Source organism: Neolamprologus multifasciatus, chromosome 5, assembly GCF_963576455.1.
Source record: "Neolamprologus multifasciatus chromosome 5, fNeoMul1.2, whole genome shotgun sequence".
NCBI lineage: Eukaryota > Metazoa > Chordata > Actinopteri > Cichliformes > Cichlidae > Neolamprologus > Neolamprologus multifasciatus.
Genome location: NC_140443.1, coordinates 28,722,310 through 28,749,544, shown reverse-complemented (window position 1 = coordinate 28,749,544; position 27,235 = coordinate 28,722,310). Strand labels below are relative to the sequence as shown.

At 43.0% G+C, this 27,235-nt stretch overlaps 1 protein-coding gene and 10 non-coding genes across 12 annotated transcripts in view; all 11 read left to right on the top strand.

Moving 5' to 3' along the window:
* eogt (EGF domain-specific O-linked N-acetylglucosamine (GlcNAc) transferase) overlaps positions 1-25,017 on the top strand; it is a 37,875-nt gene extending 12,858 nt beyond the window's left edge. The window contains exons 7-16 of one of the 2 annotated variants that reach the window (XM_085159364.1): positions 10,242-10,348; positions 11,131-11,234; positions 11,758-11,850; positions 13,046-13,117; positions 13,885-13,971; positions 21,027-21,095; positions 21,437-21,498; positions 21,639-21,758; positions 22,170-22,272; positions 22,571-25,017. In XM_085159364.1, the coding sequence (XP_085015490.1) occupies positions 10,242-10,348; positions 11,131-11,234; positions 11,758-11,850; positions 13,046-13,117; positions 13,885-13,971; positions 21,027-21,095; positions 21,437-21,498; positions 21,639-21,758; positions 22,170-22,272; positions 22,571-22,717 (964 nt within the window). In that variant the 3' untranslated portion in view covers positions 22,718-25,017. The remainder of the gene's footprint in view (positions 1-10,241; positions 10,349-11,130; positions 11,235-11,757; positions 11,851-13,045; positions 13,118-13,884; positions 13,972-21,026; positions 21,096-21,436; positions 21,499-21,638; positions 21,759-22,169; positions 22,273-22,570) is intronic. The other variant, XM_085159363.1, reaches the window with a different exon arrangement.
* On the top strand, positions 639-711 carry trnar-acg (transfer RNA arginine (anticodon ACG)). The gene has a single exon. It is a non-coding gene; the product is annotated as a tRNA-Arg (tRNA).
* Positions 820-892, top strand: trnar-acg (transfer RNA arginine (anticodon ACG)). The gene has a single exon. It is a non-coding gene; the product is annotated as a tRNA-Arg (tRNA).
* On the top strand, positions 2,143-2,215 carry trnar-acg (transfer RNA arginine (anticodon ACG)). Its single transcript has one exon. It is a non-coding gene; the product is annotated as a tRNA-Arg (tRNA).
* Positions 2,324-2,396, top strand: trnar-acg (transfer RNA arginine (anticodon ACG)). Its single transcript has one exon. It is a non-coding gene; the product is annotated as a tRNA-Arg (tRNA).
* trnar-acg (transfer RNA arginine (anticodon ACG)) lies at positions 4,981-5,053 on the top strand. Its single transcript has one exon. It is a non-coding gene; the product is annotated as a tRNA-Arg (tRNA).
* trnar-acg (transfer RNA arginine (anticodon ACG)) lies at positions 5,162-5,234 on the top strand. Its single transcript has one exon. It is a non-coding gene; the product is annotated as a tRNA-Arg (tRNA).
* Positions 6,493-6,565, top strand: trnar-acg (transfer RNA arginine (anticodon ACG)). Its single transcript has one exon. It is a non-coding gene; the product is annotated as a tRNA-Arg (tRNA).
* trnar-acg (transfer RNA arginine (anticodon ACG)) lies at positions 6,674-6,746 on the top strand. Its single transcript has one exon. It is a non-coding gene; the product is annotated as a tRNA-Arg (tRNA).
* Positions 7,993-8,065, top strand: trnar-acg (transfer RNA arginine (anticodon ACG)). The gene has a single exon. It is a non-coding gene; the product is annotated as a tRNA-Arg (tRNA).
* On the top strand, positions 8,174-8,246 carry trnar-acg (transfer RNA arginine (anticodon ACG)). Its single transcript has one exon. It is a non-coding gene; the product is annotated as a tRNA-Arg (tRNA).
* Positions 25,018-27,235: the final 2,218 nt, after the last annotated feature.

Sequence of the window (27,235 nt, the reverse complement as noted above, 5' to 3'; positions counted from 1 at the left end):
GCCTCTACTCCCTGGTCTTAGGCTATTTATGCAGTGTTAGACAGCATGAAAAGTATGACTGAATTCACTTCTCAGTGAATTCAATCACCTTTGAAGCTTTTTGTCATCTAGAAGAGTTGCAAGTCTTTTTGGGCCCAGCTCCTCTTTTGGTTTTAAAACATGGTAGGTAAATCAATGTTTCTCACCAGTTCGTTTAGCATCTGATTCTGTGGCTTTTGGAAGATTCTAGTAGCTTGGAGGCCTTAAACAGATGATGTCATTTGCAGACTTTTAGGAGTAATCCCAGCCTGTGTAGGTCTGAGGCTAAATCTCAAGCGGTTCCTGTAGACTGCCATCTTACATGCCACCTGCTTATACTCACATAGCAGCTTCAGGCAGTCCTTGCCAAAGGGAGGCAAAATGTCTGGATGGATGTTCAACCAACCGCGTAAGGAAATCCGACAAAGTTGATTGTTCTCACCTGGAAACTGGAAACACTATGAATAGAATCAACATTGTGGGATTTTTCTCACCTGGATGTTTTGAGCCTGCATCAAGAGATTTTGCTTTCTGGAATATTTTGAAGGATTATCTTTGAATTCTGCTGGCGATCGAAGTGTGACCTGACCTCACCTGACCTTTCAGGGGTTGTTGGCTGGGGGCCAGTGGCGCAATGGATAACGCGTCTGACTACGGATCAGAAGATTCTAGGTTCGACTCCTGGGTGGCTCGTAGCGCGTGCTGTTTTTCATGTTGGAATGGATACGCTCTTAAATATTCTACAAATTTGGTCAGAGAACAAACTTTGACCTCACCTGACCTTTTGAATTTGTTGGTGGTGGGCCAGTGGCGCAGTGGATAAAGCATCTGACTACGGATCAGAAGATTCTAGGTTCGACTCCTAGCTGGCTCGAAGTGTCTGCTTCCTTTTGTGTGTATTGGGAGCAATGCTGTCAGTTTCAGAGGGTGAAAACCACCGAGGCACAGCGTTTTCAGACAGTGCATCTGAGCTCGTCTGATACTCCTAAAACCATGGATCGATGCCAGAATTCCAAGAGCACACACACACTCACACTTTGTTGGTGTTGAGGGTGGTCCTGTTGGTGAGGGTGGGGTCATCCTGTAAGCTCTTATGAACTAGCACCACTTCTTCGGTAGCTGTAAGACAACTGAAGAGAGTTCTACCATTGTAAGTGACCGTAGTGTCATCTGCCTACATAATGATATGGCTGACCTTCTTCATGAAATCCAGAGTGTTCTGAGCATGGCGTTTCCAGCTGCCTACCGACGGCTTGAGGACCGAAGGCAAAAGTCTTTCGATATTGTATGTAGCACAGTTGATCATGCAGACAATGGGTCTTTAAATTACCTCCTGTTTATACAACTTAGGCAAACAACAGAGACTTGCTGTAGCTTCCAGACAAAATCTTTGTTCACTTGTCCACATCCTTGGTGTTTGTCTCTTTAACTGGCCTTGGAGGACCCGCTCTGTCGCATGCCAATGTGTCTTGTGCACAGTAAGTAGATGAGCTTGCCTCTACTCCCTGGTCTTAGGCTATTTATGCAGTGTTAGACAGCATGAAAAGTATGACTGAATTCACTTCTCAGTGAATTCAATCACCTTTGAAGCTTTTTGTCATCTAGAAGAGTTGCAAGTCTTTTTGGGCCCAGCTCCTCTTTTGGTTTTAAAACATGGTAGGTAAATCAATGTTTCTCACCAGTTCGTTTAGCATCTGATTCTGTGGCTTTTGGAAGATTCTAGTAGCTTGGAGGCCTTAAACAGATGATGTCATTTGCAGACTTTTAGGAGTAATCCCAGCCTGTGTAGGTCTGAGGCTAAATCTCAAGCGGTTCCTGTAGACTGCCATCTTACATGCCACCTGCTTATAGCAGCTTCAGGCAGTCCTTGCCAAAGGGAGGCAAAATGTCTGGATGGATGTTCAACCAACCGCGTAAGGAAATCCGACAAAGTTGATTGTTCTTACCTGGAAACTGGAAACAGTATGAATAGAATCAACATTGTGGGATTTTTCTCACCTGGATGTTTTGAGCCTGCATCAAGAGATTTTGCTTTCTGGAATATTTTGAAGGATTATCTTTGAATTCTGCTGGCGATCGAAGTGTGACCTGACCTCACCTGACCTTTCAGGGGTTGTTGGCTGGGGGCCAGTGGCGTAATGGATAACGCGTCTGACTACGGATCAGAAGATTCTAGGTTCGACTCCTGGGTGGCTCGTAGCGCGTGCTGTTTTTCATGTTGGAATGGATACGCTCTTAAATATTCTACAAATTTGGTCAGAGAACAAACTTTGACCTCACCTGACCTTTTGAATTTGTTGGTGGTGGGCCAGTGGCGCAGTGGATAAAGCATCTGACTACGGATCAGAAGATTCTAGGTTCGACTCCTAGCTGGCTCGAAGTGTCTGCTTCCTTTTGTGTGTATTGGGAGCAATGCTGTCAGTTTCAGAGGGTGAAAAGCACCGAGGCACAGCGTTTTCAGACAGTGCATCTGAGCTCGTCTGATACTCCTAAAACCATGGATTGATGCCAGAATTCCAAGAGCACACACACACTCACACTTTGTTGGTGTTGAGGGTGGTCCTGTTGGTGAGGGTGGGGTCATCCTGTAAGCTCTTATGAACTAGCACCACTTCTTCGGTAGCTGTAAGACAACTGAAGAGAGTTCTACCATTGTAAGTGACCGTAGTGTCATCTGCCTACATAATGATATGGCTGACCTTCTTCATGAAATTCAGAGTGTTCTGAGCATGGCGTTTCCAGCTGCCTACCGACGGCTTGAGGACCGAAGCCAAAAGTCTTTCGATATTGTATGTAGCACAGTTGATCATGCAGACAATGGGTCTTTAAATTACCTCCTGTTTATACAACTTAGGCAAACAACAGAGACTTGCTGTAGCTTCCAGACAAAATCTTTGTTCACTTGTCCACATCCTTGGTGTTTGTCTCTTTAACTGGCCTTGGAGGACCCGCTCTGTCGCATGCCAATGTGTCTTGTGCACAGTAAGTAGATGAGCTTGCCTCTACTCCCTGGTCTTAGGCTATTTATGCAGTGTTAGACAGCATGAAAAGTATGACTGAATTCACTTCTCAGTGAATTCAATCACCTTTGAAGCTTTTTGTCATCTAGAAGAGTTGCAAGTCTTTTTGGGCCCAGCTCCTCTTTTGGTTTTAAAACATGGTAGGTAAATCAATGTTTCTCACCAGTTCGTTTAGCATCTGATTCTGTGGCTTTTGGAAGATTCTAGTAGCTTGGAGGCCTTAAACAGATGATGTCATTTGCAGACTTTTAGGAGTAATCCCAGCCTGTGTAGGTCTGAGGCTAAATCTCAAGCGGTTCCTGTAGACTGCCATCTTACATGCCACCTGCTTATAATAGCAGCTTCAGGCAGTCCTTGCCAAAGGGAGGCAAAATGTCTGGATGGATGTTCAACCAACCGCGTAAGGAAATCCGACAAAGTTGATTGTTCTTACCTGGAAACTGGAAACAGTATGAATAGAATCAACATTGTGGGATTTTTCTCACCTGGATGTTTTGAGCCTGCATCAAGAGATTTTGCTTTCTGGAATATTTTGAAGGATTATCTTTGAATTCTGCTGGCGATTGAAGTGTGACCTGACCTCACCTGACCTTTCAGGGGTTGTTGGCTGGGGGCCAGTGGCGCAATGGATAACACGTCTAACTACGGATCAGAAGATTCTAGGTTCAACTCCTAGCTGGCTCGAAGTGTCTGCTTCCTTTTGTGTGTATTGGGAGCAATGCTGTCAGTTTCAGAGGGTGAAAAGCACCGAGGCACAGCGTTTTCAGACAGTGCATCTGAGCTCCTCTGATACTCCTAAAACCATGGATCGATGCCAGAATTCCAAGAGCACACACACACTCACACTTTGTTGGTGTTGAGGGTGGTCCTGTTGGTGAGGGTGGGGTCATCCTATAAGCTCTTATGAACTAGCACCACTTCTTCGGTAGCTGTAAGACAACTGAAGAGAGTTCTACCATTGTAAGTGACCGTAGTGTCATCTGCCTACATAACGATATGGCTGACCTTCTTCATGAAATCCAGAGTGTTCTGAGCATGGCGTTTCCAGCTGCCTACCGACGGCTTGAGGACCGAAGGCAAAAGTCTTTCGATATTGTATGTAGCACAGTTGATCATGCAGACAATGGGTCTTTAAATTACCTCCTGTTTATACAACTTAGGCAAACAACAGAGACTTGCTGTAGCTTCCAGACAAAATCTTTGTTCACTTGTCCACATCCTTGGTGTTTGTCTCTTTAACTGGCCTTGGAGGACCCGCTCTGTCGCATGCCAATGTGTCTTGTGCACAGTAAGTAGATGAGCTTGCCTCTACTCCCTGGTCTTAGGCTATTTATGCAGTGTTAGACAGCATGAAAAGTATGACTGAATTCACTTCTCAGTGAATTCAATCACCTTTGAAGCTTTTTGTCATCTAGAAGAGTTGCAAGTCTTTTTGGGCCCAGCTCCTCTTTTGGTTTTAAAACATGGTAGGTAAATCAATGTTTCTCACCAGTTCGTTTAGCATCTGATTCTGTGGCTTTTGGAAGATTCTAGTAGCTTGGAGGCCTTAAACAGATGATGTCATTTGCAGACTTTTAGGAGTAATCCCAGCCTGTGTAGGTCTGAGGCTAAATCTCAAGCGGTTCCTGTAGACTGCCATCTTACATGCCACCTGCTTATACTCACATAGCAGCTTCAGGCAGTCCTTGCCAAAGGGAGGCAAAATGTCTGGATGGATGTTCAACCAACCGCGTAAGGAAATCCGACAAAGTTGATTGTTCTCACCTGGAAACTGGAAACACTATGAATAGAATCAACATTGTGGGATTTTTCTCACCTGGATGTTTTGAGCCTGCATCAAGAGATTTTGCTTTCTGGAATATTTTGAAGGATTATCTTTGAATTCTGCTGGCGATCGAAGTGTGACCTGACCTCACCTGACCTTTCAGGGGTTGTTGGCTGGGGGCCAGTGGCGCAATGGATAACGCGTCTGACTACGGATCAGAAGATTCTAGGTTCGACTCCTGGGTGGCTCGTAGCGCGTGCTGTTTTTCATGTTGGAATGGATACGCTCTTAAATATTCTACAAATTTGGTCAGAGAACAAACTTTGACCTCACCTGACCTTTTGAATTTGTTGGTGGTGGGCCAGTGGCGCAGTGGATAAAGCATCTGACTACGGATCAGAAGATTCTAGGTTCGACTCCTAGCTGGCTCGAAGTGTCTGCTTCCTTTTGTGTGTATTGGGAGCAATGCTGTCAGTTTCAGAGGGTGAAAAGCACCGAGGCACAGCGTTTTCAGACAGTGCATCTGAGCTCGTCTGATACTCCTAAAACCATGGATTGATGCCAGAATTCCAAGAGCACACACACACTCACACTTTGTTGGTGTTGAGGGTGGTCCTGTTGGTGAGGGTGGGGTCATCCTGTAAGCTCTTATGAACTAGCACCACTTCTTCGGTAGCTGTAAGACAACTGAAGAGAGTTCTACCATTGTAAGTGACCGTAGTGTCATCTGCCTACATAATGATATGGCTGACCTTCTTCATGAAATTCAGAGTGTTCTGAGCATGGCGTTTCCAGCTGCCTACCGACGGCTTGAGGACCGAAGCCAAAAGTCTTTCGATATTGTATGTAGCACAGTTGATCATGCAGACAATGGGTCTTTAAATTACCTCCTGTTTATACAACTTAGGCAAACAACAGAGACTTGCTGTAGCTTCCAGACAAAATCTTTGTTCACTTGTCCACATCCTTGGTGTTTGTCTCTTTAACTGGCCTTGGAGGACCCGCTCTGTCGCATGCCAATGTGTCTTGTGCACAGTAAGTAGATGAGCTTGCCTCTACTCCCTGGTCTTAGGCTATTTATGCAGTGTTAGACAGCATGAAAAGTATGACTGAATTCACTTCTCAGTGAATTCAATCACCTTTGAAGCTTTTTGTCATCTAGAAGAGTTGCAAGTCTTTTTGGGCCCAGCTCCTCTTTTGGTTTTAAAACATGGTAGGTAAATCAATGTTTCTCACCAGTTCGTTTAGCATCTGATTCTGTGGCTTTTGGAAGATTCTAGTAGCTTGGAGGCCTTAAACAGATGATGTCATTTGCAGACTTTTAGGAGTAATCCCAGCCTGTGTAGGTCTGAGGCTAAATCTCAAGCGGTTCCTGTAGACTGCCATCTTACATGCCACCTGCTTATACTCACATAGCAGCTTCAGGCAGTCCTTGCCAAAGGGAGGCAAAATGTCTGGATGGATGTTCAACCAACCGCGTAAGGAAATCCGACAAAGTTGATTGTTCTCACCTGGAAACTGGAAACACTATGAATAGAATCAACATTGTGGGATTTTTCTCACCTGGATGTTTTGAGCCTGCATCAAGAGATTTTGCTTTCTGGAATATTTTGAAGGATTATCTTTGAATTTTGCTGGCGATCGAAGTGTGACCTGACCTCACCTGACCTTTCAGGGGTTGTTGGCTGGGGGCCAGTGGCGCAATGGATAACGCGTCTGACTACGGATCAGAAGATTCTAGGTTCGACTCCTGGCTGACTTGTAGCGCGTGCTGTTTTTCATGTTGGAATGGATACGCTCTTAAATATTCTACAAATTTGGTCAGAGAACAAACTTTGACCTCACCTGACCTTTTGAATTTGTTGGTGGTGGGCCAGTGGCGCAATGGATAACGCATCTGACTACGGATCAGAAGATTCTAGGTTTGACTCCTAGCTGGCTCAAAGTGTCTGCTTCCTTTCGTGTGTATTGGGAGCAATTCTGTCAGTTTCAGAGGGTGAAAACCACCGAGGCACAGCGTTTTCAGACAGTGCATCTGAGCTCGTCTGATACTCCTAAAACCATGGATCGATGCCAGAATTCCAAGAACACACACTCACACTTTGTTGGTGTTGAGGGTGGTCCTGTTGGTGAGGGTGGGGTCATCCTGTAAGCTCTTATGAACTAGCACCACTTCTTCGGTAGCTGTAAGACAACTGAAGAGAGTTCTACCATTGTAAGTGACCGTAGTGTCATCTGCCTACATAACGATATGGCTGACCTTCTTCATGAAATCCAGAGTGTTCTGAGCATGGCGTTTCCAGCTGCCTACCGACGGCTTGAGGACCGAAGGCAAAAGTCTTTCGATATTGTATGTAGCACAGTTGATCATGCAGACAATGGGTCTTTAAATTACCTCCTGTTTATACAACTTAGGCAAACAACAGAGACTTGCTGTAGCTTCCAGACAAAATCTTTGTTCACTTGTCCACATCCTTGGTGTTTGTCTCTTTAACTGGCCTTGGAGGACCCGCTCTGTCGCATGCCAATGTGTCTTGTGCACAGTAAGTAGATGAGCTTGCCTCTACTCCCTGGTCTTAGGCTATTTATGCAGTGTTAGACAGCATGAAAAGTATGACTGAATTCACTTCTCAGTGAATTCAATCACCTTTGAAGCTTTTTGTCATCTAGAAGAGTTGCAAGTCTTTTTGGGCCCAGCTCCTCTTTTGGTTTTAAAACATGGTAGGTAAATCAATGTTTCTCACCAGTTCGTTTAGCATCTGATTCTGTGGCTTTTGGAAGATTCTAGTAGCTTGGAGGCCTTAAACAGATGATGTCATTTGCAGACTTTTAGGAGTAATCCCAGCCTGTGTAGGTCTGAGGCTAAATCTCAAGCGGTTCCTGTAGACTGCCATCTTACATGCCACCTGCTTATAGCAGCTTCAGGCAGTCCTTGCCAAAGGGAGGCAAAATGTCTGGATGGATGTTCAACCAACCGCGTAAGGAAATCCGACAAAGTTGATTGTTCTCACCTGGAAACTGGAAACACTATGAATAGAATCAACATTGTGGGATTTTTCTCACCTGGATGTTTTGAGCCTGCATCAAGAGATTTTGCTTTCTGGAATATTTTGAAGGATTATCTTTGAATTTTGCTGGCGATCGAAGTGTGACCTGACCTCACCTGACCTTTCAGGGGTTGTTGGCTTGGGGCCAGTGGCGCAATGGATAACGCGTCTGACTACGGATCAGAAGATTCTAGGTTCGACTCCTGGCTGGCTTGTAGCGCGTGCTGTTTTTCATGTTGGAATGGATACGCTCTTAAATATTCTACAAATTTGGTCAGAGAACAAACTTTGACCTCACCTGACCTTTTGAATTTGTTGGTGGTGGGCCAGTGGCGCAATGGATAACGCATCTGACTACGGATCAGAAGATTCTAGGTTTGACTCCTAGCTGGCTCGAAGTGTCTGCTTCCTTTCGTGTGTATTGGGAGCAATTCTGTCAGTTTCAGAGGGTGAAAACCACCGAGGCACAGCGTTTTCAGACAGTGCATCTGAGCTCGTCTGATACTCCTAAAACCATGGATCGATGCCAGAATTCCAAGAGCACACACACACACTCACACTTTGTTGGTGTTGAGGGTGGTCCTGTTGGTGAGGGTGGGGTCATCCTGTAAGCTCTTATGAACTAGCACCACTTCTTCGGTAGCTGTAAGACAACTGAAGAGAGTTCTACCATTGTAAGTGACCGTAGTGTCATCTGCCTACATAATGATATGGCTGACCTTCTTCATGAAATCCAGAGTGTTCTGAGCATGGCGTTTCCAGCTGCCTACCGACGGCTTGAGGACCGAAGGCAAAAGTCTTTCGATATTGTATGTAGCACAGTTGATCATGCAGACAATGGGTCTTTAAATTACCTCCTGTTTATACAACTTAGGCAAACAACAGAGACTTGCTGTAGCTTCCAGACAAAATCTTTGTTCACTTGTCCACATCCTTGGTGTTTGTCTCTTTAACTGGCCTTGGAGGACCCGCTCTGTCGCATGCCAATGTGTCTTGTGCACAGTAAGTAGATGAGCTTGCCTCTACTCCCTGGTCTTAGGCTATTTATGCAGTGTTAGACAGCATGAAAAGTATGACTGAATTCACTTCTCAGTGAATTCAATCACCTTTGAAGCTTTTTGTCATCTAGAAGAGTTGCAAGTCTTTTTGGGCCCAGCTCCTCTTTTGGTTTTAAAACATGGTAGGTAAATCAATGTTTCTCACCAGTTCGTTTAGCATCTGATTCTGTGGCTTTTGGAAGATTCTAGTAGCTTGGAGGCCTTAAACAGATGATGTCATTTGCAGACTTTTAGGAGTAATCCCAGCCTGTGTAGGTCTGAGGCTAAATCTCAAGCGGTTCCTGTAGACTGCCATCTTACATGCCACCTGCTTATAGCAGCTTCAGGCAGTCCTTGCCAAAGGGAGGCAAAATGTCTGGATGGATGTTCAACCAACCGCGTAAGGAAATCCGACAAAGTTGATTGTTCTCACCTGGAAACTGGAAACAGTATGAATAGAATCAACATTGTGGGATTTTTCTCACCTGGATGTTTTGAGCCTGCATCAAGAGATTTTGCTTTCTGGAATATTTTGAAGGATTATCTTTGAATTCTGCTGGCGATCGAAGTGTGACCTGACCTCACCTGACCTTTCAGGGGTTGTTGGCTGGGGGCCAGTGGCGTAATGGATAACACGTCTGACTACGGATCAGAAGATTCTAGGCTCGACTCCTGGCTGGCTCGTAGCGCGTGCTGTTTTTCATGTTGGAATGGATACGCTCTTAAATATTCTACAAATTTGGTCAGAGAACAAACTTTGACCTCACCTGACCTTTTGGTTTTCTTGCCCTTCAAGATTAGTTTGTTTACTCATCGCTCCACTGGTAGGATAATTATATAATTAATAACTAAATATTATTCCAGGTCCGTAGAAGTCCTAACTACATGTGTCAACAGCTATTACATATTTACAGTTACATAAGCCTTGACAGAAATAGATAATTAATGTATGTTTCCAATTAGCGGGAATTTACAGTTGTATAGTTATATTTCTCACTGAATTTTTCATTTCACTTGATTATTAATCTTCATAAATCCCCATGAAGTGTTATGTGAAGCTTCTTCAAGTGAGCTAAGCTTATTGTATAACATGATTTTGTTGAAGCAGTTAACAGTAAACACTTGTGACAACAGCTTAGAAAATTAAATTTTTGTTTTCTGATATAGATTATTCTGCATCACTAAATCTTATAAAAGAATAATTTGTTTTGATGTCTTAATTTGTGTGTTTGTTTTTATTGGTGTGTTCATATGTTTTTTTCATCATGTCCTGCCTTTCCAGTTACATATATAATTTTTTATAATTTTATAATTTTTCTGTTTTATTTACAATAGTTGTTTGATGTTTTTGTAGGTATGCTGAGCTGCAGACATACACAAATCTGGACTTTCATCCCATAGAGGATGGTTACTGTGACCTAATAGTTGAAAAACCTACAGTTTTCCTGAAACTCGATGCTGGTGAGTAATAAAGATTTACTGGACTCAAATTAAAGCCCTGAAACCTTAACAGAAAGCTTGATTCTTTTACTCTTACTATACTTGAAACTGACGCATTTAAAACCTCATTTAAATGTTGCTGTTTCTGCTTTTATCCACACAAATGAATACTAGTGATATTTTTTGTTTAAAATCAGATGTTTAAAATTAAAGAAATCAAAATAGATATTTCGCAATCTGCCTTAAATATGACTTTGCATTGAGCAGTAAAGCACACTGTGCTTGTGTCTACCAGCTTGAATAGGAAACCAAGTCAAGGTGAGATGGAACTTTACCAAAAATAACACTATTGTATGAGGGGTTCAGGGTAGTGAAAACATGGAATAGGAGTTGTTACATAGCAAAGACATCGTAGAGAAGCAACAGGTATAGGCCATCGCCAAGATGAAAAGATTAAAAGGAAGGTGAAAATGTAAAAGCTCTGTGAGCTATTCTCATGTCCATATTTGATTCTTTAATTCTACTAGAGCTAGTCTTTATTTGTCTTATACTAACCGACCGGTTAATTTACTTTGATCATGATTTTTGCTCTCTTTAGGCCAACTTTCTGAGTGTGCCTTCGAAACACAAGCTTTGGTGTTGTAGAGGGCCACAGTTGAGATGACAATATTAGTGATATCCCATTTCTATGACATTATAGAGATCTGAGAATTAAAAAACTGTCTGAAAGTGTAACAGTATAATACAATAATAATTATTATTTATATATATATATATATGTATTTTATTTTTGTGTGTAACAGGGGTGAACATGTACCACCATTTCTGTGACTTCATCAACCTATACATCTCCCAGCACATTAATAACTCCTTCAGCTCAGATATCAACATTGTCATGTGGGACACGGTGGGTACCTGATGCTTGCCACTGCTGTTTCAGTGGTTGTTTACAATGGGTTTGTTAATTAATTATTTCCATTTAAGGGAAATAATAATGGATAATGAAGTAAATACAATAACTAATAAATTAATTAATAACCTTCCAAATCTTTGTTTTGCTGCACTTAATGCCTAGAATGTTTATGCCACACTTGTCTGTCAGAAGAAGACACAGGGCTGGATTTTCCCGTTGTCTATTTCCCCATGAATTTATAAATGCCTCTTTCAGAGTTAGAGAAAACTGGCAGGAAGAGGGAAAGCAGTGACCTTTCATCACAAATTGCACAGTGCTGCAAGCTGCCGCATAATAGTGTGGTAATAGATTTTTGTACAAAAGCAAAACTTCAGAAGAAAAAACAGATGACTGCCTCTGGTGGTGCTTAAGGCATAATGTAGTTAATTTGGATTTTATTGCTTTGTTTTTTTTTTTTATTTCTGCTGTGACAGAGATTGAATCAACATTTGTTCCCTATTTTATATGTTTCTCCCAGAGTTTTTATGGTTATGGAGATCTGTTCAGTGAAACGTGGAGGGCCTTCTCAGAGTATGACATCATCCATCTGAAGACTTTTGACTCAAAAAGAGTAGGTATAATCACAACTCTGGCAAACCAGGTATTTTTAGAGGTTCAGGAGAAGATGCCCTGTACCTACACAGCTGTCCTGGAAAATAATTTTGACATTATTCTCTGTTGCTGAGGCCAAAATATAAATGTTCTACCTTTTCTTTGGTGTTTGAACTGCGCTATATTTACATAGTCTTACTAATTGCTTAACATGAGATACACTAATTGACTGGGCAGAGACCAGAATCAGAAAATTATGAGCAAATTCAGCCCTGAAATTTGTTCAAATAACAAATTGTCACCTCACCTTACATTTGCTTAGTTTCAGAGGGGGTCAGTGGCACAATGAGCTCAGAAGTTCTTGGGTTTGACTCCTGACTTGCTCTGAATGTGTGTGCTCTTTTTGTTTGGTGTTTTTTTTCTTCTTTTTTTCTTTTGGTAGTGCGAAGGATGCTCTCATGAATGTTTTGAACGATTAGTCAGAGATCAAAGTCTGATCTCACAATTCTCATAAAGAATGAATTTATTAAACTAATGAAATCAAGCCGAGTTGCTTAAGAATGGCACAAGTAAGTGCTTCCTAGAGAGTAGAAAAAATTTAGAGTTGATCATTGTTTTAAAGTCAGCTTCCACATGTTTAGGACGATACTACTATTTGCATTTATAATGGCTGAAAATGAAAAATGTAAAAAGTAAAGAAGAAATGGGAGAAATACTCTTCAACTATGTTCTGAGTGTTTATATGGCATAGTTTTCCACAAGAGGGCACTCTGTAAGATCTTTGTTGGCAACACACATATTTGAAATGCTACAAACATGACAACCAGTGGTTTGATGAGGGGTAAGGTAAATAAAAAACTAGGAATAACACATGTTAGGAAAACCTGTTTATGTTTAACATGTGTGAAAGGTAAAGAAAACATCCTCGATATTGTAATATCTTATTTTTAAATCCCCAAATATTGGTAAGGGTATCAATCCTAAAAATCCTTTACTGGTCAGGATCTAATATCATTCCAGTGTCACAAACAATGTGCTGTTTTTGAAAGAGTTGAAACCATCAGGGGATTGTTTGGCTTTTCTGATACAGTAGTACAAGTGTTGTTATAGACTCCCAATACATGCATGCATGTAGATGTCATTATTACAACTTGACAATCATTTCTGCGTCATATCAGATAGTTAAAGTTTGATCTCTTCCCATTTGTGTATAGGTTTGCTTCAAAGATGCCTTCTTCTCCCTTCTCCCAAGAATGAGATATGGTCTTTTTTACAACACTCCTCTTGTAAGTTACCTCCCTACATGTGTGTGTGTGTGAAAATTAGTGTAACTACTGAGATTCATATATGTATTTGCTATATGAAAACTGCAGTGTCTTACATCTTCAAAACTTCTTTGTTTGCGTCTCTATCTATTTTTATCTCACATTGCATATATATATAGGTCTTTCCTAAATTCAAGATATCTGGTGTAGTCGTAAACATGCAGTTTGGGTCAAATATTTTTGTAATATATTCAAAGGCCCAGCAAGTGCTTATGTTATTTAAATGATAATTCCAGGGAGATTACTACAAAGAGGATCCCACGTAAATATGTGTCGTCCTGTGGTTCCAGCCTTGAGGTGTGAAATATTGATAGGTCAGCCTCAAGCTGCTTTTGATTGCCCCTGCTGCATATCATGTTTATATTCATGTGCTCACATTTACAGCTGCAGTACAACGGTGTGTATGTGATATTCTAAAACCTGAGAAATGCCTCATCTCATATGATACTCACTCCAGGGAGATAAGCAAATATCTATACAGCTGTCAGTTTCCCTATGTGTGTAATATACAGTATATATTTATTTTATTATTTCTTTTTATCACCGTCCAGTGCAGTAATGTGATGGTATTGCTAGATTCAATTAGTTTTTACTTCATTTCAAATTTCAGAGTAGTATTTATGTATGACTGCATACATATTCTAGTACAATATTTGATATTAAACAGTTAAAAATAGACGTTATAAATGTTATTGAAATTGACTCTTTATGTACGGTGTTAATGACAGATCTCAGACTGCTACAGTGAAGGGATGTTTCGGGCATTTTCCCAGCACATCCTGCATCGACTCAACATCACACAAGACAAGCCAAAGGTAGGAACAATATCTCTAGGGAAACACATCAATTACTTTTCCCGTGTCCGAGTTATACCATATAATATACAAAACACCAAATAATTTATCACAAATAACATTATGGCTGCACTTCACCACTATAGAGAACCTGTGAAAGCATTCAGAAGTTTCTCTCTTGTGCATAGATCATACTGCTACTGAATCAAGCCTTTGAACAATTATTTTAGTTAAAAAGTTTTCAGTTAAAAGCTCGTTTGCAACCACTTCTGTGGACTCACTGTTTGCATAACAATTAAGATATTGTTTCTTGAGCAGACTTTAGGGAGAGCAGTAGCGCCTCTTACCCTATGTATTTACAATAAAATTGAGGGACTATGTAAGATAAAAGTACTTACTGAGCTGATTTGGTGGTTTCAGGTAAAATTTGGTTTGCTCATTGATATCATGTGTTTGATTCACTGAAAAGGCTAAACTGTAATCAGTGGGACATTGACTAATTCATTCACTAAATAAAGACTAAACATAAGTTGGATGTATTTTACATTTTTTTCTTAGCTAATGCACTTTTATCACATCTTATAATGTTTATTAAAATGTTTATTTTTCTGTAAAGCCATTTTCAGAAACAGCAGGTCTGATGCAATGGGTAGTGCCTCTTCAGGCTATGAGTTTAACAGTAAGAGCAGGTAAAACATTATGAGTGAAGGATGGTCTCCTTTTGAGGGATTTATTGCCACAGGTTCAGGCTGGTGTCTGTTTGTTTAGTCTTTGTCTTTGACTTCTCTAGAGAGGTGGATGGGACTTTTGTCTTCTGTTAGAATTGCTAAGCTTAAAGACTAACAAAAGCACAAATAGGAACAGAACATTTTGCACATACATTTTAACATTTTCCCCCAGTGACAATGCTTATTTTATTGTGTCTTACTTTGTCTTTGTCTTAGCTTTCATAGCACTTAATGTTCTTATTTCTTTTACCCTTTTTGTGTACAGTATTTTGTGACTGTTTGTTTATGAAAAGCACTTAATAAATAAATTTTACTTATTTTATTTACTTATTTGCTTACAGCTACAACCAGTGGACAAGGGTCTGGAAAATTTGTCATAGAGCCTACAAATGGCCAATGCACTTTAAGAACCTGTAGTTTTATTTTTTTTCTTGTTTTTTTTACAGTTAACATGAATATGTGGAAGCAAATAGCCCACCGGTAGAAGTGTCTTGAATCTTCTGCAGCCAGAGTCTCATTAATGGCAGGGGTGGGCAACTCCAGGCCTCGAGGGCCGGTGTCCTGCAGATTTTAGATCTCACCTTGGGTCAACACACCAGAATTACATGATAAGTTCATTACCAGGCCTCTGGACATGTTGAGGAGCTAATTGAGCCATTTGGATCAGATGTGTTGGTTCAAGGACACATCTAAAACCTGCAGGGAGGCCTGACTCAAGGCCCGGAGTTGCCCACCCCTGGTCTAGTGGTTAAGATTTGGTGTTCTTGCTGCCATAGTCTGAATTCAATTTCTGATAGGGAATGTCAAGTTTTTTTCCAGGTCACAGTTGAAAAAAATTTCCTTTTCCTAATTCCGTTTCTTTTTGACAGCGGTTAGCTCAAGGCTTTTCATATTGTATGATTATAGCCTTGTAATACAAGAGGGTCTCTCTCATATCGCTCTCTTTTTCTAGCTGCTTTTTCCTCACTTTGGTGGAAAATGTAATGAAATCAAGTATAGGTTTGAAGAAGTTTCTACAAGTTCTTAGGAAAATAGAAGCATGTTGCATAAAGAATCCCAACTGTACTTACCAACTCCCTAAGAGCGTGATGGGAGATCTGTGCCATTTTGAAACTAGAGTTTCAAAAAGATGGACTACAAAGTGCATATTTTACTTTATCTCAACGTGTTCTCACCATGTTTTTTTCATGCGGGTCATATAGTACATAATATAATGTCATATTCTTAAAATATGACATTATTATAGAAAATGAACATATAGCCTATTCTGTAAAGGCTTTCGATGACTGAAATGCAATTCCCTCCATTAATCAATTATCCAACTCAGGGTGGGTGGGTAGGTGTCTGGGTCCTATCCCAGCTGACCTGAAGTAAAAATTAATTTACTGATAATTCGAAATGCTTGCAATAATGGAAACGGAACTATGGCAAACCGTAAATGTGGTTTATTTTAATACAGTATAATACAACCTATATTCTTCACTCAAGGCAACACCTGAACAGGAAGCAGATTTTGCTGCAGCATTGAAAACAATTTATCAAGTTAATGCATGAGGTGGAAAACAGTTTTAATTAACATTTACATGGTCTGTTCTATCTCTTGTGTTTTGTTGATCACTGCTCTAAGTAGTAGGACGGTATTATCGTCTCTCCTTTCATTAAGGATAGTCCACTGTGGGGGAAAAAAAATATCTCCGGGATCACCTGTTGAGAGAAAAAGAATAGAAAACAAGCAAAAAAAACCAAAACAAAGCAACATACTATACACAACACCATCGCATTAATCTAGCTAAGTGTAAACAGCAGTAAATACTAAATATTGAATGTTGTTGTGCAGCACGCAGGACAGACAGCGCACAATGTGCTTTGAAGTAGCAGCCAAGAAAGGTGTAATTTAAGTCTACGAACAGTGAACACCCATGTGCACACCTGTGTGGATCGGCGCGCTTGTATTCAAATGGTTTCCCCATGTAATGGTCTGCAAGAGGATGTAGAGAGCCATAGCCCTGTCCCCCAGGGCATGAAGCAGGCATGGAGGAGATCCAGGCCCCAGACATCCAGAGGCCCCAGAGTGCAAGAGCCCAAGGAGGACCACCGGAGGGGCATCCGTGCCACCTTCATGGGAAGGGCTGAGGATCCCCAGACGAGGGGTCACCCAGTAGCCACCGGGCAGAAGCTAGAGGGGGCTGCACCGGCGTGCCCGCCAGCTCCGCCGGCAGCCAGCTGTGCCAGAGTGAACCGAGCCGCAGGCACAGAGGCCGGAGGCCCGAGGGCCCTCCGTGCCCCGGAAGAGGCCTGACCGAGCAGCAGGCGCCAGGCCCCGCCAAGTAGCCACCGGGAGTGAGCTGGCACATGACCTGAGCGCCCAGCCCCGGACACCAAGAACCAACAATGCACCGACCCCTGAGGGCATCAGTCACCGGCAGGGAGTGTGGTGAGGGGAGATAGGCCTCCACACTTGGAGGGCCTGGGAGTTCCCAGAGAGGTGGAGTCTAAGACCCGACCTAACATATAGACACAGACAAACAGGCACACACAGACACAGACATGCATTCCCACCCTCATGCACACATATACAAACACTCAGCACTCACCCAACGTAGGAATAAATGTAAATGGACATGTACACACAATCACACTCCCCAAACATACTCTATACCCCGGGTCCAGGTATCCTCACCCCCAGAGGGGGAAACGGTACCCAGACCCAAGAGATGTTACCCTTCCCTCCGGGGTGGAGGCAAGCAGACCGCCCCAGGCTCCGCAGCAGCAGGGAGGCCAATCGGACAGCCAGCATCTCTTTCCAGCCCCCCCGCCCCGATGGCTAGCAGAGAACGGGGGTGTGTTAAGACCCCATACCTCCCTCCTCCCGCTCAAGTGTAGTGTTGCTGCGTGTTGCTCTAAAGTGTATTTAAAACAAGGGAGAGCATGGTGCTGCTGCCAGAGAGCAGCAGGTGTTAGCACGGCCCCTCCCGAGAACCCTCAATGTCTACATGGATTTAAAATTGAGAGGTGGGCACCGGCGCCAGAGGTAGGTTTGAATACACAGACCGTCTACTGGACACCGTTAACGTGCCCACCCTCAAGGCCCTATATATATATATATGTGTGTGTTATGAGAGTGTAAGTAATGTGGATGTCTAAGTTGTGAGATAAAATTGAGGCACAGGTGGCCAGAAGAGGACAGGGGGGGGGAATGTCTCCCCTGCACCCTGGTGACACACCCGCACCCCAAAGCCCTACCTGTGTGGGTGGGTGTGGTGGAGCGGGAAGAGGGAGGCAGCCGGGGATAGGGAGGAAAAGAAGGGAGGGGAGGGTGTCCCTCCCTAGGGCCAGCTCCCCCGCTGACCCCAATAGGCACCCCCGTCCTCCGGTATCCACCAAGGCAAGGGAGCCCAGGCCCATCCAGACCGGGGCCTACGGCAGCAGCACCGCCAAGCCCCACAGGACCCGGGGCAGCCCACCCCACCCCACCGCAGAGGAAACTGTACCCACCCCAACATTCAATCATCTCCCAGACTACACAAGACACAGACACCCAGGTTAAGTTTATTCTCCACCTCTCCTATGTCTCTCCCCCACCTGCAGAGTGGACTCCTGCAAAGATGGAACAACCTCCCTGCCAGTTCAAGAGCCCCCCGGTTAGGCCGATGCACAAGAGCCCCCCGCGCCAGGGCTGAGCCCCCGTGCACCCACCCGCCCACAACCTCGGCGACACACCGACGAGGACCGAAGCCCCCAAGGCCCAGCCAGAGCCCCAGCACGGAGGTGAAGCACCCCCGAACCCCAAACCCCCACGCCCGCCCCGGATCCACTCAGGGGCAGCCAGGCCACCAGGCCAGTAACCTACGTCCGCCAGCACAGACCATCCTCCAGCCCCGCTGCACGCGGCCACGAGGAGAACAACCTCTGAGAGCGACCAGAGCCACTAACCAGGTTATGAACACAACCCCCGGGTTAAGCCCTCCAGGGATAACGTCTCTAGGGGTCCTCCAGGTGCCCTAAGCCCATCCCAACCTCCACATCAACCACAATAGCCAAGGCGGGACCAAACCATGACCCCCTACCCCCGCTAGGTGATGGAGCCGATCAAAGGAGCCCAGAGGGATTGATCTAATGTGGTGGCAGAGGCTATATCGAGACTAATGTGATCTATTAGATAGTTTCTATATTGGCTAGAATTAAGATTATTTTTATTTTTCCAGTTCATGAGGACCGTTTTCTTGGCGATGCATAGGGCAGTAAAAACCATGTGGACTGTATTAGTTTCTGTAGTGACATCATCCAAATTTCCCAACAAGCATACTAAAGGGGAGGTTGGAATTTTACATTTCAGACACTTTGATAAGTCCTCACATATCTCGTGCCAAAACTTCTGCACTGGTGGACAGAACCAAAGAGCGTGGATGTAACTGTCTGGTGTATTGCCTTGACAGTGTGAGCAGTTGTTGGCGGATGTAAAGCCCATCTTGAACATTCGATGACCTGTATAGTGCACTCTATGCAGTATTTTGTATTGTATTAATTGCAGATTGGGATTTTTAATCAATTTAAAGGTTTTTAAGCAAATCTGAGACCAGACGTATTTTTCCCCCCCCCTTTCTCACTGTCCCTCTCCCCTTCTGTTTTTCTTTTCCTTCCTCTTTCTTTCTCCCTTTCCTATCCCTCACTCATGTCTGTCCCGTCTGTAACAACTGAAAATAAAATAAATAATAAAAACAAAGGTCGATCAAATGGACCAATACGGCAATGCCATGATGATCCATTTGGCAAAATAAATCCATTGGGTATCCTTGTTGGTCTTCAGACAACAATTCTGACGGCTAAAGAACCAAATGGGACAGGCGAAAAAAAAAAAAAAAAAAGAAAAAAAAAAGGATAGTCCACTGTAGCTTATGCTAAATGAGGTAATTAAGAAACAAGGTAACTAAATTTTCTTTGTATCTGGAGAACCGTAGTCATCTCTTTTTTTGGCTACCACACAAATACTTCCAGGGAACCTTCTTAAGCAAAACTGACTATTCGGCTGCACCCATAATTTGTAGAAGCAAATTACACACGTGGACACTTTAATGCTTGGCAGTTGAGTATTACACCGACATTATGGATGTGCACTATAAACTTCAATAGGAATTCTTTAGGAATAAGGAAAAGAAACATAATTTCCTCTTCCATATTCTGTAAGTAACATTCAGAAACATCTGGCCCAGACTCTGCAAAAGTCCACGATCGATGCCTTTAAAAATGTTTGCCTTGATGGCACCTCCTCTTTTGCACTGAGTCTGCCATCATTTGCCATCAGCAGTAAGTGTAACATAACCACGATGCTGACTTCTACAATAGTTGATTGGTTATTGGATACTAAGTGCATCAATGACACTACACCTACCCCAACACCCACATCACCCCAACCTGATATAGTACTTTCTGAAAGAGTACATGCATAACTGTATACTGACAGTGCCATGCACTCACTTCCTTATTAATATTCTTCATCTATAACTCTCCAGACCTCCTCATAAGTGCTTTATGGTGCCATGCTTGTAATGATTGACTGTATCTTTATGACCAGCGAGGCCCGATAACTTCTTCCTTCCTGTGAAGCAGCTCATTGGGTATTCATATTCTTCACTGGAAATATGCAAAGAGGCTTTTCAGTGAGACACGGGGCTACGGGCGATAGCAGGCTGGCAACTGAATGAGAGGTCTTCCCAGCCCTGACCCTCTTCCCAGCTCTTCCTTTCATCCCTAGATTAATGACATCAGGCAGAAACTCACGCTGCTCTCCTTTATTGTGTCCTATCCATTTGCTACTGCCACCCCACTCCTTCTATCTCACCTCATCATAATTTGCTGTCTGTTTGTTTTGCTCAATTGGCTTTTCCCCAATACTCTTTGAAATATATTTGAATTTGAAAAAGAGAAATTGTGACCATTATTATACCACTGAGGTATAATAGTTTGGTTTTTTTGTATTTAGATTATTTCACTGGTTTGAACTTCCTGCATTTATTTTGATGATAAGATAATAAAGGGCCCTTACTGTTTAACAGTATGTTAGAGATAGTGACCCCTCCAAAAGTCTAAATACTCTTTCTGATCACAAGATGGCAGTAGTAGACCGTGAAAAGAAATATCCCTAAGCTGGCTGTCTGGACTAATAAGATTATTTCAGGGAAAAAAATATCATTGTCACATTAAAAATTGGACTCTAAACGTGATTTTAGGCTATTGAGATTATCCACTGCGCAGTAAGAGCGTTAATTTGTATGAGCACCATGTTTTCCCAGCTGTCTATCTTTTGTTTGTCCTTGGCTGATTGTTTATTGGGTGCGTTGCTGTTTCCAGGAGGGGCGTGTTCGTGTCACCCTGCTTGCACGCAGCACAGAATACAGAAGGATACTAAACCAAATGGAGGTGAGTCCAGCACCACTGGCCCTTCTCTTTGTCTCTTTCTTCCTTGTACCTGTTCTTCACTCTGCAGGACAGGCGGCACAGAACTCTCCTGTTTTCTTACCGCTTGTCTTTCTCTTTGTCTTCTGTCTCTTTTACATTTCTGTCTTTACTTTATACAACTCCCTCACACCTCCTCCTTCAGCTATCGATTTACTGCCCACCTCTGTTAAGTGCCTATTTAAAATCTTATTTGTTATAAAAAAGTATGAGTAAAAAACAAGGCTTGTGATTTATATTGTCACTGTCTGTATTTGTTTGCTGTCTCATTGATCACAGAACCTGTTCTTTTGTTGTTGTTACAGCTGGTAAATGCCCTCAAGACTGTGCCTTCACTGGAGGTCAATGTGGTAGACTACAAATACAAGTGAGTTATAGAGTCTACACGAGTCTAGGAAGCTTTCAGTGCTGCTCAGCATTGGTCACCACACATTGTTATACAGCTGTGTGTAAGAATAAAGGAATCAGTCACAATGACTGATGTGTAACTCATTGTCTGTCTTTCAGGGATGTTCCCTTCCTGGAGCAGCTGAGGATCACCCACAACTCTGACATCTTTATAGGGATGCACGGGGCTGGTCTCACCCACCTCCTCTTCCTCCCTGACTGGTCTGTCATCTTTGAGCTGTGAGTGACATTGTCCATCTGTGTGTCAGCTGTACACATGCATGTGTGTATAGTTGTGTGTATGTGTGAGTAAAAGCCAGGTGGAGCACAGGCACAGGGAGAGCAATTTGTTTGGCAGCCTGCTCTGTCCAAAGTACCCCTCAGCCACTTGGTATATGACTGTGAAATACTGTCTAATTAAGCAGCCCCTCATCACACCTGGCAATCCTCAGCGAAGGAGCTACTTGAAATGTGTGTGTGTGTGTGTGGTGTGTGTGTAGAAGCATAGAGAGAGTTGGGTGTAGATTTTGGAGGGTGACACTGTGTGCATAGAGAAAGAGAGACAGAGAGAGAGAAATTGAGCAAGAATGAGGGAAAGAGAGGCAGATCGAGGAGAGCAAGAGATAAAGTGTCTGCATCCGTCCCTCCTAGATATAACTGTCAGGATGAGAGCTGCTATCGAGATTTGGCTCGGCTGCGGGGCATTCGATACGTGACTTGGCAGAAAATGGACAAAGTGCTCCCACAGGACAAGGTAGGGGAAACTCCTGTATACGCCATTAGCTTCCCAGTACCCCAGCAGCAGCTTTCGTAATTCATCTCACCTGTGTAACATAAGTGTACACACACTTAACCTCACATGTGCACACTGAATTATGTGCAGTTATTGGTGCAACAGAACAAATGTAAAGACTTCTTTTTGTACTTATATAACATCTTTGTCCTCTTCCTGTAACAGTGAGGTTAGCCTGTAAACACACACGCCTATGCTCTTATGTTGTCTTTCTCCTGTGCTTCTGTGTTTCACACATCCTCTCTAATGCTTCTCTCAGGGTCACCATCCCACCCTTGGGGATCATCCGAAGTTTACCAACTACTCCTTTGATGTGGAGGAGTTCATGCGCCTTGTGCTGGAGGCAGCCGATTATGTCACGCACCATCCTAAATGGCAGCGCCGTGCCCTTCGTGATGAACTCTAGCGCGTCTGTGAGTGGACCGAGGGGGCGCAGACATCTGGCTGCTGAAGAACTCTAAACTTTAACCTGCTTTTTTCTGTGATGGGGAAAAAAAACTTCACATTGGCAGAGTAATCGTTAAGGTATCTTGAAAGGTTGCCACATTTACCAGTGAATCACAGTGGTGCAGCGGGTTTTTTGTCACCTACTATCTGCTGCATTGACAGGTCTGGATGAATGAAAACAGTATGGCGGACAGCTCGAGTTTGAATGGCTTTCACTAGCTCTATTAGTGTCAAATCAGTTAAAGGACTAGGCGTGTGTAGTGGAACCATCTGGAAAGCAATAAGATGTGTCCTATGCTTCTTCATTACCTCCCTGCGTCTGCTTCATTCCACGTCGCCAGAGTTAGCAAATGAGCAGCTGTTACGACATTCCTTCACATGCGACATCTTGTCCCATTTGATCAGTGTCACGTTGACGGGAGCCTCTGGAGTTGTTGACAGTCACGCTAGAATTTCTGCGCACATCCTGCATAAACCAGTCTAATACAGTGAACAGTATTCACATGCTGGATTCTCACATCCAGTTGTAGTCTGACATTTTGAAATCATGTGGTTTTAAGTTACAATCTCATCCCAAACACATAGAAGTCTAAATGGTAAGATACAGCATGTGTGTTCCCTACTGCCATGATGTATTTTCTGTTGTATCAGTATTAATGTTTGTGTGTTTAAATGCAGGAATAGTATTTAGAACAGTAACAGTGCATACACGTATGTGTATGTTGTATGTTATCATGTATGTGTATGTAAACCTTAACACTCCAAACATACTGATAAAGACTGTTTTAGGATGAAAAGCAAAAATATTTAACTGGCTTTGCGGCTCTACTCTTTGCTGCTGGATCTTTATTTAAATTTGACCTGGTTTTCTTTAATATTTGTCACATTTATTATTTAAAAATATGTTGTGCTGGTTTGATTGAATACCTTTTGATGCCAATGCCTTTTTCACTATAAATTCCTTTGCATTTTACCAAAGGAAAGTGTCGTTATGGTCAAATAATGAGAGTGCTGCTATTATCTGTTACCTTTTCCAGAGACTTCTGAATGCTGTTAGTTTTGTTTTTTACAATAAATTTGTCTGAATTGGAATGACACTTTGCATGCAGTCTGGTGCTATCCACAGGAGTATTTTGAGCGATCACAAGAAAATGTCCATATTTCTTGGCCTCTGTGAGCCTGATGTTTTATTTATCCATGAGACTGTGTTGGACTGAGTCAGACACTTGGTTGGGGCTTTCCTAGACTTGCGGGCAATTTCATATTCAGGAGCTGTGTTAAATTTTAAAATAAATAATTAAAAAAAAAACATGCTGAAGCATATCTTTGTGTCTATGTAGGCCATATTAGGCATCAGAGATTTAATTCATCTTAATTTAATCAATCATCTTTTGAAGTCTGACCTTGGAGGGAAAAACTGAAGCCTCTGCCTTGCCAGTTCTTGCTGATGCCAGACAGCTCTTTGCTGTGGGTTTCATTATTTTACTGAGTTCAGGTCTAAGGAGGGAAAGGGCTCCTCGCAAAAGGGCACTTGTTCAGTTTTTACTGTCACCGTAATAAATCTGGATGACCTCAAAAACTACCCGAAGTACCCGCGTGACGGATCGTGGCCACATGGGGGCAGTACAACACCACACATGAGGCCAAATCACCAGCCTGCGCTGTGTGATCGTTCCTGACAGACTTGGTTCAACGGTGTAGACACTGAGAATAATTTATTCACAAACGTACCCAGTGGGTCACAAAAGAGACAATATTTGTTCAAAAGCGTTTGCTTCAATATCCCACGTTTGCTGTCAGCAGTCGTTCTCCTGCGTGTTCTTTTCGGATGTTGTGTCTGAACTTTCAGAGTATTGACAGACACCGGGCCTGTCTGGGATGGACACTATTTATGGCCCTGCTCGGGTTACTGCCAGTGACCTCGTAAAGAAATGAAGAATCTCGATGCAGAGGGGGATCAAAAGCAGAGGAACCAGGATGTCTGTTTTCATTAACCTTCATGACCGCTGCAAATCGATGAGTAAGTCATGGTTTTTAGCGCAAAACTGACCAAAGCGCATTCAAAATGGATCGTCTGCCTGGAAGAGAAGGCGCACCCGGTCATCCAAATAATTTCCAGCATGAGATAAACTGCAGAAAGTTACAAGTACGTAAAACTTTCCCTATGTGTGCGCACACAACAGCTTTTGCTCAAGGTTCCTTCTCTTACCTGTCAGGTCTTGCCTTTCTACCTTAGGCCTCACTTCAGACTTCTAAGGATGCACATTACGGCTTTTCCCCGTCATGGAAATGTGGATTTTGTTTTTCTTCGGTGAGAATTAATAATAGCGCCAAGATGATGAGAGCGATTTCAAATAAAGACTGAGGTTTAATTACTGGATGGAATTCCAAACAAAGCGATTGGATCACGTCTGAGCCGTCAGTCCTTCATTCTTTCATAAAGCCATTTCTTGCTGTAATTTGCAGCACGATCATTAGCATAGTCTGATATATCTCAAAAGACAAACATTTCTCACGGCGAACTCAGACAAATCAATTGCAGCCCGCTCATCTTACCATGGCCACTTTTCCAGGCGTGCCCACACCAGAAAAAAAACAGTGCATTTCAGCAGGATTAATGCAGGAATATCGATCAAGCAGTAAGAAATATTCCTCAAGTTATGAACAGACATTTCCCTAATGTTTTTGTCCCCTGTGAGACGGTTATTTGGAGGGGGGGGGGGGGGGGGGGGGATAATTCCAAACGATATCCTATAACCCTGGTCTCTCTCTTTACATGACATGCCAGGAGGCCTTCAAGCATATACTCTTACTTTTTCCACAACACAGAAGGACATTTCTGCGACCTTTAACATTTCATGTTAGCTTAAACGCCAAAACGGTTTGTGTTGTTGTTGTTGTTTTTTTAGGAAAAATAAATCTGGTGACTTTTAAATCTCTAAATGCAATGTGAGGTAAAACGCAAGGAAATTAAATTTCACACCATTCGGCGCTCTCCAGAAAAGTGGCCAGGTCCACATGATGCAGCTTCCTTTTATACTATCTGACCCTCTGACGAACGATAGATGAGATAAGTGCTGTGGGCTGTTGCATCCATTAGCTGCCTCACTTTAAGATAAAAGGCCTCCGATCCCCACTGGGACACACGGGTTCAGGACTGTAGATACAATCACTTGCCGCTACAAACAGGATATAGTATCAACTTTTTTCCAGCGCCCTCCTTTACTTACCATTTACACCGTTAAACCACTTTTATCTGCAAAGTGGATTAGCCGCTTGACAGCAAAGTAAATCCACAGAAAAGCCCGGTGACGGAACACCGGAACAGTCTGGAGCTGTCCAACTCGCTGAATTTGTATGCGGTGCGTCTGGCGCTCTCCGTGGTGCTGAAACTAGGATACTTGCTTCGGTTTAATGTTTTTTATCTGGATCTTGCGAGTAAAAGTGCTGCATGTACCTCACTCCTTGCAAACCTACATCAATGTCTAATCTGTTCTCAGTTCAAAGCCAGACAGATCGATTTGTAATAGATTCAAGCAAAGATTAATCGGTTCAAAGCAACACACTGGACTTTCTCACTCTATACACAGGGGGCAAAAATGGTCCCAAGGTGCTTAGGGCAGTGTCAGATGAAGGTGCCTGAGATTACCTATGCCTCATGATGTGGTTCACGGCGCGTGGTTTATTTTTGTATAAAATTTAAAGAAGCAATAAAAGAAAAAAAAAGCCATAACCTCAAAAAATACAATGAAAAAATCTTCAGCGGACACTGAGTCCATCTTGTCGCGCAGCAATGCTGGCAACAAGAAGACAAGGAAGACATCTGAGTCTGTCGGATAGCCCTTACTTTTGGGTCGTTAGCAGGCATCGACATCCCCAAAGTCTTAACGACTGCAAATGCAGCGCAAAGCAATCAATCGCCATCAACACACAAGAATATTCTGGGGATGGAATAATTGATAGGCTGTCTCCTGGTGCGTAACGGAGAGGCTGCGGTGATTAAATTCTGTTTAACATCTTGGTGGGTGAAAGGGAGGTGGTGATAGTGGGTAGTTTTACATCATCCGCGTGCATATCCGAGCAAGGAACCTAAGTATTGATATCCACACACTGTTTGTAACATGAGCGAAGTGTTGGGGCGAGGTGGGCTATTATTTGATGAGCACAGGTCAGCGATTCTTGCACAGTCGCGCACCTGTCAGTCACTCGGGAACAAAAGCAGACAATCCTACTCACACACACACACACACACACACACACACACACACACACACACACACACACACACACACACGCAGGCACAAGGGTACACGAATAATGAAGTGGCGATAACTGAAGTGTGAATGTTTGCTGGAATGTTCAGCTTGTGATCCCTACTAGGCAAATCCATAGAAATCATTGATGTGCATTGTACGTGTACTTCGTACCTTAACAGACACTGAAACTACTGATCGGCTTAAACAAACAAGCCAAAGTG